This window comes from Miscanthus floridulus, chromosome 13 (genome assembly GCF_019320115.1).
Source record: "Miscanthus floridulus cultivar M001 chromosome 13, ASM1932011v1, whole genome shotgun sequence".
Taxonomy (NCBI): Eukaryota; Viridiplantae; Streptophyta; class Magnoliopsida; order Poales; family Poaceae; genus Miscanthus; species Miscanthus floridulus.
Genome location: NC_089592.1, coordinates 60,083,729 through 60,097,032, shown reverse-complemented (window position 1 = coordinate 60,097,032; position 13,304 = coordinate 60,083,729). Strand labels below are relative to the sequence as shown.

Here is a 13,304-nt window from a genome sequence, read left to right as displayed (position 1 = left end):
TACATGTCCTCTTCATCGGACTTGGCTACCTTGCAAGATCACCGCAAAAGTACATGGGCACTAGAACACCACTAGGCAGAGACAATGGGTCGAAGGTATTTCCGGTCATCCGGCCATAACTACAATTCAACTAATTTTGTTCTAAGAACCGAAAGCAATTAACTATTAAACCATAAATCTAGGGTTTCCCATTTAATGTACAACAATTAACCCATAACATAACAACATACGCTTGAGGTTACCTTAGTTTGCTAGCTTTTTCACGCCTTGGCATCCTACGGTTGTATAGTACAAATATTAAAAATTGCATGTAAGTAATGACGATTCGTAGGTTGAAAAATTCGACTAATATATACCGAATCGATGCGAAAAAAATTAGGAGAGGAGCGATGATATCTTGCTCTCGAAGACCTACGGATCAAATCAAAGTTTTTCAAGGTCCAATATATCGATTCGTGAGGTAGGGCGAAGTAGGGAGAGAAAAAAATAGAGATGAGGAGAAAGAAGAGGAAGAAGGCTCGGGTAGGAAGGTTGGGGCCGGGTTAAAACACCACCTCGGTGCCATAGATCCTAGCGCCAAGATCTACGGCGCCGAGCTCGGCGTCAGGATCTACGGCGCCGAACTGCCTGCCAAGTCACCGCCACGTCTGCGTTGAACTCAAGATCTCGACGCCAGCAACAATGGCACCGAGAAGTGTAAGCTTGACGCCAACAACGATGACGTTGAGTTAAGGGTCCAGATTTTAAAGACATATTTATGAAAATTTTAAAAAAAAAAAGCTAAAAAAATAAAAAAAAATTCGGACTCCCCGGTCCCCACCCCTCCCCCGTTTTATTCGCTTCCTTCCCAAATCCCATCTCACAAAGCAGAAGAAATCCAGATATCGAGAGCTAGGGTTTTGATTCCAGACGCACGCCGCAACCTGTCCCCATCTCCATCTGCCCCTCCCTCTGCGGCGGCACCGCCTCCGCCCCCTCCCTCTCTCTTCGCGGCATCTGGCGGAGGCTCGAGGAGACTGAGGCCGGGAGCGCCCCGAAGGATATTCTCCACCCAATCGCCGACACCCCTGCGCGCCGCGAGAGTAAGTCGCCTCCCCCGCCCCGTGCGCTCTCCGTGATGATATCTTTCCCGATCCGATCTGTTCGACGGCAGATGGTAGGGCTGGCGAGGGAGCCGATGGTGGGATTGAGGGGGGATTTAGGGTTGTAGAGTACAGGCTCGGTACTTGTTGTGGAATTCTTGGGTGCTTTGCGTATCCCTGATTGCGCTCTCGCCGTTGCGGGTTTCGCTGTAGACGCAGGAATTTCCAATGTTCGAAATAATGGGTTCTTCTGGAATCGAGAATAGGAGCTGTTTGGTTCGCTGGCGATGACATTTGTGTAATGTTTCCACTGTCATTACTGTAGGAACTTCGAGTGCTTTACAACTCCGAACAACTGTTGTCAAGTTTGATTTTCTCTTAAGCTCGCTACATAGGAACTCAATATTTTTTTATTAATGGTAAACTGGAACAAGCTGCATGGAAACTGAATTGTTTTCCCGTAATGATGCATCGTAACTGTATTAAGTATAGATGGGCTTGTACCCTGATGTTTCATATATGAGCACTGAGCAGTTTGATCTTAAGTATAGTTCATTGTTGTTCTCAGTTTGTGAAATCTTCTGTAGAATTCGTGTAAGTTATCCATTAGTTACTGTGAATCTATGTCAGACCGTCAGTAAACCCTTTTGCACAATCCGTTCGCCTTTTATTTTATCTATCCAGTTTCCTCATTGCCGATGCAATAGTTTTTCTTTCTATTATCAATATCAATGTGCGGTGAACAGGTTTGTGTTAGTAATTTAGTTTCTTTAGATTAGACTAAGTGTGTTTAAAGATACTCGCCAGATCCAACTTGTGTTACATGTTTGTGTGATTTCTTGAAGTGCACGGTTCAGAGCTATGTCTATCTTCCCCTATGCATATCTAAAATTGCCATCTTTACTGCAGGTTGCCATTGTACTGTTGTAGCTTGCCAGTTGGTTGTTGACTGTGTAACAACTTTGAGCTATGTCATATTACGAAAGAAGGAGTGGAGATAGGGGTAGTGGCCGTATTCAAGGAAGTGGCGGGCGAGGTGGACATGTCCTGCGTGGAAGATCAGGATTGCCTCCCCGAGGACCTCTTGGGGTTAACTCCCATCCATCTGCACGCACTATTGCTAAGGCAAGACCAAATCTGTCACTATGTTTTTGTTCATGGTCAGATTCCTGAGTAAAGTAGAAACTGAATGAGGAGAGCATGTCTAAGCTCACAATATATGGAGGGGCAGGAGTAACTGTGATGTCTGTGACTAATGCATTCTCTGTCAGTATTGTTTGGAGGCTTGGAGGGGCAGATGCAACTTTGGTAGAAATTTTGTGATAGAGCATAAGGTTGCATTTATTGAGGGGCAGAAGTAAATGGTGCTCATCTCTAATGGGAATTTTTTTGGAACACCACCATTTCTTCAAATTTATGGAAGGAAATAGATGAAAAAGAAAACTTGTGGACTCCAGTTTGATGTGTCTAAATCATGATACGCTGAAGGGCAGACTCCATCAATCTTCTTGCCATATATGGAACTGCAATGTGCCCCGTATTCGACAGTTCTGGATTTGTTCCATACTCTCATGGAAGTTCTTCTAGGCTGATTCCATAGCAAGTGCTCTAGCCATTTTCTTCCTGGACTTTTTTGATATTGGTGGAGCTCTTTCCCTCTCAGTTAACTTAATGCAGTACTACATGGTTTTGCTATTTCTCGGTTATAATTATCGCTACTCTTCTCTAAAGATCAATGATAAGTCAAATGTGGTTCGTGATAGTTGGCATGATCATATGAAACAGTTCGAAGAGATATTCTTTTATATTGACATGTTCCCTCACATGCTGGATGTTTGGCATTTTTCAGTCATTTAGCAGAACCAAAGACATGACCTGGAGACCTGATCTATTTAGTGATAGCATGGCGGCTAGTGGAATACAAACTGGTACAAAATTGTACATTTCAAACTTGGACTATGGGGTTTCTAATGAGGATATAAAGGTATGTTCAAATAACTCAGCAGCGTAGTTTTCTCTCTCTTTTGTTTTGTTTCATTGTTTGATACAGAACTATCAACCTGAAATTTTATTTTCACAATTGCCTTGTAGGAGCTGTTTTTGGAAGTTGGCCATTTGAAACGCTTTGCTGTTCACTATGATGGTTATGGCCGCCCAAATGTTCGTACCTTCTAGAAATCCATCTTTACTTCATGTATATATTTAATAGAGCCTTCAGTATGCTTTTAATTTTAATTTTGTTGGCATCATCTAACTTGGTTATTTTATCTAGTTCTATTGAAAACAAACACATGCTTTTATGTTCGCTTGCTTATAATGGTTGTAAAATATTTACTGCATGACTCATCAGTAATTTTATATCTTTCTGATAGCTGTAGATGAATATGTTCACATGTTAATTGCCATTATTTTTATTTTGTGGTATAAGAGTTGTAGCTAGATGCCTAGAACAATTTGTATGTAACCTTTGTGATCATGAGGATTAGATAAGAAGAGTAGTACAATAGAATGTTTGGCTTATGGCTCACATGTGGTTCTTGCCATACTGTAATGCATGCCTGGGTGCAAAGTACAGAAGGCCATCTTATTTTGGCTTCGAACCTATTAATATATTGGCAGCAGAATAAAGCTGAAGAAATTTTACCTGGTGATTGTCGTGGTGTCTTTTGATGAAACACTGCATGGCTATGTTACGTTTATATTACCTTCTCTGGCCACTATTACAGTTTTTTAGCTATGTTTATTTTCCGCAATTGTTATATTAATATATGTGTTTTTAATTTGTATAAAAGGGCACTGCAGAGGTGGTGTTTACACGGAGGAGCGATGCAATTGCTGCACTGAAGCGTTATAATAATGTTCTACTTGATGGAAAAGCTATGAAGATAGAAGTCATCGGAAGTGACTTAGGCTTGCCTATGACACCTCGTATAAATGTTGTTGGGGCTTCTAATGGCAGAGCTACAAGAACAGTTGTTATGACGTAAGTGGTACTTCAACATTTCACACATCATGTATCTTTTCATTTTATCTGTAGTCCAATCATAAACTGTGTTGCTATACTTACAAAGTTCATTTTACCTTGAATAGTTCATTTAGGACAAGCTAATTAGTCCATTTAGGACAATCTTCTGTAAATTGTCATGCTGAATTTTCTTGTTAAGTTTTCAAGTACGAAAGACTTGCCCTAAAATCTTGGCTAGATCACCATAACAAACATTAAGTGTGTTCCTTTGTCACTAGTTTAACCATAAGTTATGAAAAAGGCCTTGTTGCTGGCAGAGAATACTGCTTTACAGCAAGCTAGTCTTCTACCAGCCCTAACAAGTTTCTCAGATATCTGCATTTTTTTTATATGTGCATTTTAACTTGTCATTATTTCCCCTACATATATTATAAAAAGATTCAGGTGTTATGTGATGCAGTATGATCATGCTATAGTTAATTTGGAATGTGAATTTCTGAACTGTTATATATATATATTTTCATTTATCTTTAGCAGTTTTACATCATAGCTTGAATGCACAATATGTGGCTTCAATGTGAACTTGAATTCAAGCACCATGTTATTTCATTTTTTATCCCCTTCCTTCGTAGGGTGGTACACCTGACTCATTATTTTTATAATTCAGGCCTGAGTTCAGTCAACGTGGCAGAGGTTCAAGCAGTAGACCTCTAAGGTAAGGCTTATGTCATCAGACCCAACTTTTGAAATTTTGTAGTTTGTTGCATTTAATAATACTAGATAAATGTGGTCTCGTTTATTTGCTTGGCTTAGTCCATCTCATGCCTTATTACTTGTAGTTTACTATGCCATCATATTTTGAGTGTAGCAATAGCTTGATGTTTATTGTTAGCTTTAGATGTTTCGCACCTGGGCACTCTTTTATAAACAAACAGGTGTGCTGGTTGCAAGTCGCTAATTAAACAGTGAGCAATTCCTTGCTTCTCATGCAAAGAAAACATGTTTTGCGAGGTCAATTTTTTGCATATTGAGTTGTGGACTTGGACATCTGACTAAAAAGAGAGCGAGGAAAGAAGGGTACTTTAGTTATTAACTTGTTTTTATGGCTGCACATCTGTTAGAGTATGGCAGGGGCCTATTGGGCCTGGGCTGGATGTATAGCCCATTAGTGTTAGGGTTAATTAGAGATAAGGGTCGCTTGCTTAGGAGTCAAGTAAACCTCTCTATATAAGGAGAGGAGATGTATCAATCTAATCAAGCAAGAATTAAGAAGGAAAACCCTTCCCTCTTGCCCGGTCGTGGGCAAACGCCCCACGGCCGGCTCTCTCTCACCCTCGCAGCCCTAGACGTGAACAGCCGCCGTCGCTCCCCTCGACTCTCTCCTCTCAATCCTAGCAGCCGCATAACAATCTGGTATTAGAGATCTCTGGTTCGATCATGTCCACCCGCTGCCACCAGCGTCTTCGTCTGGTACCACCGCACCGCTGTCCGCGGTCTCCACGTCGGCTAGGGTGCCGCAATCCTCGCTGCAGATGACCGCGGGTGCGTCGTCCTCCGCCGTGGGCGTCATGACGAACGAGCAGTTGACGGCGGCTGTCCTTGACCTCGGCAAGATGGTGGCCGGGATTCATGGGGCGCCTGGAGTACTGCAGCCCGGTCATAACATCTCTCTCCGCCTCGGCAAACAGCTCGTCCTCGAGCTGGACATCGGGGTAGAGAGCTTTGAAGTCTTCCATTGGCTCCCATGTCGCATCATCTTCTAGAAGACCTTGCCACTTGACTAGTAGGCGCCAAGCACCCCGTCGCAGCTGGGCACGCCGCACCTGCTCGGGTGCCGGCAACAGCCGCCCATCCTGGACCGGGGGCAGCACGGCCGGACCTGAAGGTGGAGAGCCGGTGTAGTTGTAGGGCTTCAACAGCCCCACATGGAAGACGTCATGCAGGCGCACAATCCCCTCGAAGAAGGCGCGGGCAACCGAGGCGGCGGTGTAGGGGTGGCTGAGGGCGATGAAATGGGCGTACTTCGAGAAGCGATCCACCACCGTCAGAATCACCGACTTGCCGTGCACCTTTGGAAGACCCTCGATGAAGTTCATGGAGATATCAGCCCACACCTGGGACGGGATGTCCAGGGGCTGACCACCGCGAGGGCGCCTTCGCTGGCCGTTGTTGCGACTACTTCTAGGTGGCCATATACATGCACCCCTTTTGTCAAGATGGTGTCCATGGGATCCAGGTGGTTGTCTACGTGTAGCTTATGCGTCGGGCTGGTGTCCGCCATCAATTGAAGAGGCTGCAAAAATAAAGAGTTCACATCTATTTTCGGTTGATAATAATAAAATAAGCCGAGATGTAAAAGGCTTGTTTTTAAGTGATAGGTTTGTGTCGAGACATCGTTATAAGTTGGTTAGGTTACAGCTTGAGGACGAGCTGCATGTCCAGGTGGGGTGTAGTGTTAGAGTATGGCAGGGGCCTATTGGGCCTGGGCTGGATGTATAGCCCATTAGTATTAGGGTTAATTAGAGATAAGGGTTGCTTGCTTACGAGCAAGTAAACCCCCTCTCTATATAAGGAGAGGAGATGTATCAATCTAATCAAACAAGAATTAAGAAGGAAAACCCTTCCCTCTTGCCTGGCCGTGGGCAAACGCCCCGCGGCCGGCTCTCTCTCACCCTCGCAGCCCTAGGCGTGAACAGTACCCGCGGTACTGTAGCTCCGCGGGTACTGTAGCGCGGCAGCCGCCGTCGCTCCCCTCAACTCTCTCCTCTCAATCCTAGCAGCCACGTAACAACATCCCTCTTGAGTTGATGCACCCTAAACACTGAAAAATGTTTTTTTTAAAATAAAGAGTACAAAAAGTCATTTGATCTTGTACCCATGACCTTTACATATTGCTGTTCCAGTAATCCCAGCAGCAGGTTTAACAATCGTGGTGGTTTCCAAGCTGGTCGAGGCCGTGGCCAGTTCCAGGCCCGTGGCAGGGGCCGTGCCCAGTTCCAGAGCCGGGGCAGGGGCCGTGGTCCATTCCAGGGCCGGGGCAGAGGGAGGAAGCCTGAGAAGACTGCAGATGAGCTGGATAAAGACCTGGAAAGCTATCACGCGGAGGCCATGAAAACCGATTGATTGCAAGATGGTAGATGACGCCTGCTGCAAGATTGTGGTTTCATCCGTCATTTTCTGGGAGCAAGGAACATGCTTTGTGCTTTGGTTTCAGGAAAACTAGACCCCTGTAGTAAACTCGAACAGAAGATTGCCAGTGTGTAGTGTTTGCATGAAATTTGCAACCTGATGTGTTTATTTTGTATCAGTTGCTTTGGAGATGGTGTTAATTGTTAGGTTCATGCTTAGAATAATCGTCATTGGCCAAAATCTGCCCCCTGCCCATTTCGCTCTGCGATGTGCCTTCACCGCATTGTGTTATTTTTATCATATATTGTAGTTTCTCGGCGTTGTCTAGGCTGATGTTGACGCCCTGAGGTTAGTCCGATGCATCTTTAGGCAACACCATGGGGGATTTACTATAATAACGGACTAATGGCGACTTGGCGACACGTCTATTCTCAATTTTCCCTACTTGTCATTAATGATTAATCCCCCTAAATAGTCCAGATTGCGCATTGGACGTATGCTTTTTATGCATCTCGTTGATCGAGCCTAACTGTGTTTACAGCGCACACCTGAGAACACAGACTACTATCTCCATCACAGTCACAGCCTAACTCTGCAAGACATGGATGGTCAGCACAGACACGGATGAAGAACCACTACCACCTACCTATGTACAACTCGTTGATCGAGCCGAGAGAGGCCAGGGCAGGCAGGGCCTTGATCAGTCCCCAACCGAGATTGCCTGCCCAGAGCGGCGAAGGGGCGACGGCGAGGCCTGCTGTGCCACAAGCTCGCGGAAGCCGGTGGGCGGCCTTAGGAGTGTTCGGCTGCTTGTAAAAACCAGCTTATAAGCCGGCTTATAAGCCATGATATAATATTTTTCTCTCCCAAAAAATCAGCCATACAAATCAGCACAAGCGGCTTTACGAGCGGTCGAACACTTTGGAGCCTCAGGAGGAGCTCCCTTGCCGTCTCGACCTCCTGCTTGATCTTCCTCACCTGTCTGTGGACCGGCATCTCCAGTTGATCTTGCTCTACGTTGACCTTGAGCACACCCCTTGGTCCTTCCCCTTCCTCCGTCTCAAACATCTTTCACCCACACCTTTGGCTTTGCTACCTCCTTCCAAGCCCCTGGGGTCACATGCTCACAGCATTGTAATAAGCATATATATACATGCACGACGGCAAGGGTTAGATAGAATATAGTGCGAAGGGGATAGAATAAGGTGAGAAGTAGAGAGGCTCTTTGTGGGGATATGACTTTTTTTTTTTGTAGAGATTAGTTGGCGGGTGAGAAATCTGAAATAATGGTTATGAATTGCTGGACAGAGGCTCTTTTCAACTCTTGGGAAAGAAACATTGTCGTCAACAGTCGTTCAATTTATTGGGTTGGGTCCAATGCATGGCGTCTTGCTGAATCAAGAAAAAATTACTAGAGGGTGTAGTTGTGTATGAGAGGATCAGCTCGATCGATCATTGTTTTATCGGAATTGCCTACAATTAAAAAGAATCATAAAATGCGGTAATGATCTCTTAGGGCTCGTTTAAATTCATTCTAATAATTACAATTTAGACATAGATTAATTAAGCTAATATAGTTGTATATGAAATATATTTGTATATTTATTGTTAGACATACAAGGGACGTAGTTATATGTTGGATTTTTTTATAGGGAAGTGAGTTGAAGAGTGTGCTATAAGTTGGAGAGTAGAATTATAGCATAGTAATCTATAGAATTCATTTTCATCTCCCACCCTATAAATTTGAGATAGACTTATTTGTGTGAAATGGCCTAATCCATTAAGTAGATTTCAATTCCCCAAAATAAAAGGATCCAAACGGTCCCTTAACGAAGTCATGCAAGTCTTTTTTTATTTATTAAGAAATTATTAAAAACGGTAGTCATATTGAAGAAAAAAATTGTTGACATATACCCTTTCCCCGTAGGATATGCATGCCTTGGAAAATAATCAAAGGAATGGATCATTAGTTTTTAACTGCATTTTGGGAATCACTTCCTGAAGGACAAAAGAGACATTCTTTTGCTGCCATGTAAAATAGCATCGTGTCTCGACAAATATTCCATGTGCTTCTTTTGTTCTATTTTGCTGAAAAATAATTTATAAACACAAAAAGAATATAGGTCAATAGGTGTTATATAGTATTCTCTCCATCCACAAAAGTACGTGTCAGGTTCATAAACCCGGGGTTCCCAATGGATCCGCTTCCCTGCAAAACCTGGCCCAGCAGACGGCGCAGCGACAACACGCGTCTAGGCCGGCCCAGATACATAATGACATGCCAAGACAACGATCCGGTCCTCGACCGAGGATATGCCAGACCTCTGCTCGCTGCTCTTTCCCGACCGACACGGTCGGGACTGACTGGGAACGACTGACCGGAGACACCCGCTCGGTGAGGACCCTAGGATCAGGTGGAGCAGATAAGGTAAGGCGCTCAAGTCAACCGCAATACCGATGACCGTACCCTTCCACGCCCTGCACGCCTACAGGACGGTACCACTGGATCATGCTAGATGGGCACTATACAACCTTCCGAACATGTCAGAGCACAAACAGTATTGTAGGCACCGACATTTGCTGTACCAGACAAACATAGTAGAGCCTGCCAGATGCATCTAAACATAAAATGGTATTGTGGGCGCCTACGACCGTCTCGTATCCGACAGCGTGGACAACAAGACTAGGTAGCACACATATACACTCTATCTTTTTCTCTCTGACTTGTAAGGCCATCCCCTTTGTTTATAAAAGGGGATGCGCTCTCTCCCAACAAAAGGAGGCTAGAGGACTTGAGCACTCGAGGACCTAAGGACTCGAATAGCTCAACAGCTCTAGAACTCGACAGCTACACAGAGCATATGCTCCAATACTTAGCACACGTTAGAGCACCCGTCACACTCTTCCATTCGGTTCTGAGTCCGACCGGGCCTCTAACACCCTCTTCTCATTCCTTACTCATTTGTAACCCCATAGCAAAGTTCAAGCACCTGGGCTCAGAAATAAAGTCACCGACCGACTAAAACTGGACGTAGGGCACGTTGCCTGAATCAATATAAATCCTGTGTCATCGTGTGCTTGGTCACATCCGATCACAATGCACGGCAAAACTACAAATATTTACTTGTCGGCCACATTTCGCACCGATAGTTGGCGCCAACCGTGGAGAAGACGTCGTGCGTTCACGCTTTTGGTCATTGGATGGCCCACCTTTCCACCATCTTCGGCATGGTGGGCTTGAACGATACGATTCGCTTCGGCTCGCTGGAGTTTCCCATGCTCCCACCTGTTGGGATGTGGGTTCCTCCCGTCTTCGAGTCGCTCTAGACTTTCCTCTTCGGAAGCATGGACTTCGTCGCCGACCAGCTCGACGTACTCTGCCTCCGTGAGGAGGCGCTCGTCCTGGCGTCCACTTGAGGAGGAGCGCCCTCCACCGGCCTCGGGCCACTCGACGACCTCAATGTCGAGACACTTGCGCTTCGCCTCGAGCCCATATTGGGCTCAAACCCCATGGTGGGTGATGCACATATTGTTCTTTACTCACCATTTAGCACCTTCCATCGACTCTACGGAGGGACCCCGTTGTCTCCGCCACGACCGCCGTGCGACCGGTTCCCCTACGGCTTCACGTCCCCCATGGACACGTGCGCATGGGGCTCCGAAGGATGCTGACGCCACCCCTCTCACATCCGAGTTCGTGGGAATGGAGGGCTACGCTCCCGCCTCCTTCCATGACCTTGTCGATGACGAGGTCGAAAGCGATGGCTCCAGCATCTGCGATGTTGTGGCACCTAGCCACCCTCTGTCATAGGAGTACGCTATGGCGGATGCCCTAGGACAGCCACTAGTGGTAGTGGAGTCTCTACAGACTCACACTCCTCCGAACCCCCGTGCGAAGGCCCCGGTGCGTGCATAGGAGCACGACGAGGAGTTACAGCAAAGGCGGCAGAGCCAGCCACCACCTGCGCTGGCGCGCTTGGCGCATCACACTGCGCCACATGTGTGTAACCCGGCGAGTGGCGCTCGGGGTCACGCCCGTCAGGTCTAGCATAACATTATGGACGGAGGGAACGACCCCCTCAGTTTGCTCGGGCTGGCCAGAACATCGCTGCTGCGGCGATGCTTCTGCGCGGCCTCCCCGAGCCTGCTGACCCCTAGGAACAGGTAATCCACCGCAACCTCCAGGCGCTGGTGGAGACCGCCGCCATTCAGCAGGCAGAGAGCTCCGCGTCGTAACACCATCTTGTGGCCTCTTGTCCAACCGGGGGACTGGACCCGCACCAGTCGAATCGCTCTGTCCACTCGCCGTAGCAGTTGCTGGGCATGGAGCACGAAGCCACGGCTGCACCGTAGCCTGACCCAGCACCCGCTCCACATCGACCACCTGTGCGTGAACGGCTCGGGCCAAACCGTGACGCTCGCAGCGTCATCAACAATCGATGCCACGCCTGGCACGATGATGACGTCCATCGAGTGGTGGCAATAGTAGGCGGCACGGGCCCTGGCCTGACCATCGAGTGCGAGGACTCACACCCCAGGCATGGTGGTTGACCAAACAGCAGAAGCCCTAGCCCGGATGGCCCGGGACCATGGGCCTTTGGTTGTCGCATCCAGAAAGAGCCATTCCCATAGCGCTTCCGACCGTCCACCAACATCGCTAGGTACGCCGGGGAGACGAACCCCGGTATATGGCTCGAAGACTTTCGGCTCGCCCATCGAGCCGGAGGAGTGGACGATTCCCCATCTGCGTGGGGGAGCATGTTCGAGCATGGCTCGAATTCCTTCCACCCGACAGCATCTGCCACTGGACGGATCTCAAGAGGGTCTTCGTCGGAAATTTCTAGGGGATGTATGTTTGTCCTAGGAATTCCTAGGACCTCAAGAGCTGCCAGCAGGAGCCCAATGAATCCCTACAGGATTACATCCATAGGTTCTCAAAGCAGTGCAATTCCCTTCTTGATGTCGTCGATGCGGACGTCATCAACGCGTTCCTCTCTGGGACAACCTACGAGTCCTAGATCCACAAGCTCTGCTGTGTGAAGCCCGTACCACCTGCGACATGCTCGACATCGCCACAAACCACGCCTCCAGCGTGGAGGCGGTTGGGGCAGTCTTCAGCGGCGGTCGGGATAGGGGCAAGGCCAAGCGCGAGGACCAAGGCGAGTGCCCCTCCACACAAAGAGGCAAGAAGAACAAGAAGGATCGGTGCCGACCGACCAACCCAACTTTGGTTGCTGCGACCGATCGAGTGGTTAAGAAGCCCCAGTAGGGCTAGCCCAACCACTTCAACAAGCTCATGGAGAGTCCATGCACCAACCACGCCTATCTCGTCAAACACCTCTACAAGGACTGCGAGCTCCTCAAGCGCTTCCTACGGTAGGCCTCCAAGCCAAAGGAAGCTCCAGCACAAGGTATGCTATAGAGAGGCATACACTACCAAGTCAGCCATCCCCTCTTTCCTTAGTTGGTTGGACTCCTTGATCACTTTTGATTAGAGAGACCATCCTTCCCATGTCGCCCGACTCGGTCGCTACCCGCTCGTCGTTGACCCCATCATCCACAAGAAGTGCCTCACCAAGGTGTTGATGGACGGACGCAGTGGCCTCAACATTCTCTACGTCGATACCCTCGACGCCATGCGCATCCCCCGGTCAGAGCTCCTCTCAGTGAGCTCTCCCTTTCATGGCGTTATCCTAGGGGCGCAGGCGTATCCACTTGGGCAGATCGACCTACCCGTCACGTTTGGTGACCGCGCTAACTTCCGCTTGGAGGTCCTAACCTTCTAGGTAGTGGACTTTCCAGGGTCCTACCACGCCATTTTTATGGCGATCCCCAACTACACCTACCTCAAGCTGAAGATGTCAAGGCTGAACGACGTCATCACCATAGGTAGCACCTTCTCGCACGCCTACACGTGCGACCATGAGCATTACGAGCTCGCCACTGTCGTCATCAACTCCACCGAGCTCCCAGAGCTCGGGCATTTGGCGACTCCAGTAGTCCTTGACTGTAATGAGCTAACCTCCTCAAGTGCCTTCCGTCCGACCGAGGAAACTAAGGCAGTGGAGATCGACCCCACCGACCCGACCAAGATGGTGCGGATCAGAACCAAGCTTTCAGCCAAATAG

General features: G+C 47.7%; 2 protein-coding genes across 3 annotated transcripts; both read left to right on the top strand.

The window, feature by feature from the left end:
• The first annotated feature begins 845 nt into the window (after positions 1-845).
• Positions 846-7,365, top strand: LOC136500328 (THO complex subunit 4D-like). Of its 2 annotated transcripts, XM_066495666.1 has the most exons (7): positions 846-1,082; positions 1,992-2,207; positions 2,932-3,066; positions 3,174-3,242; positions 3,875-4,065; positions 4,715-4,762; positions 6,951-7,365. In XM_066495666.1, exons 2-7 carry the CDS (start codon positions 2,052-2,054, stop codon positions 7,168-7,170), a joined length of 819 nt encoding a protein of 272 aa, XP_066351763.1. In that variant the 5' UTR covers positions 846-1,082; positions 1,992-2,051; the 3' UTR covers positions 7,171-7,365. The 2 variants fall into 2 exon arrangements, with proteins under 2 accessions (XP_066351763.1, XP_066351764.1); XM_066495667.1 differs by lacking the exon at positions 846-1,082 and having other exon boundaries at positions 2,070-2,724.
• A 4,870-nt stretch (positions 7,366-12,235) lies between these two features.
• On the top strand, positions 12,236-13,304 carry LOC136499893 (uncharacterized). Its single transcript, XM_066495388.1, has 2 exons — positions 12,236-12,335; positions 12,979-13,304. Exons 1-2 carry the CDS (start codon positions 12,236-12,238, stop codon positions 13,302-13,304), a joined length of 426 nt encoding a protein of 141 aa, XP_066351485.1.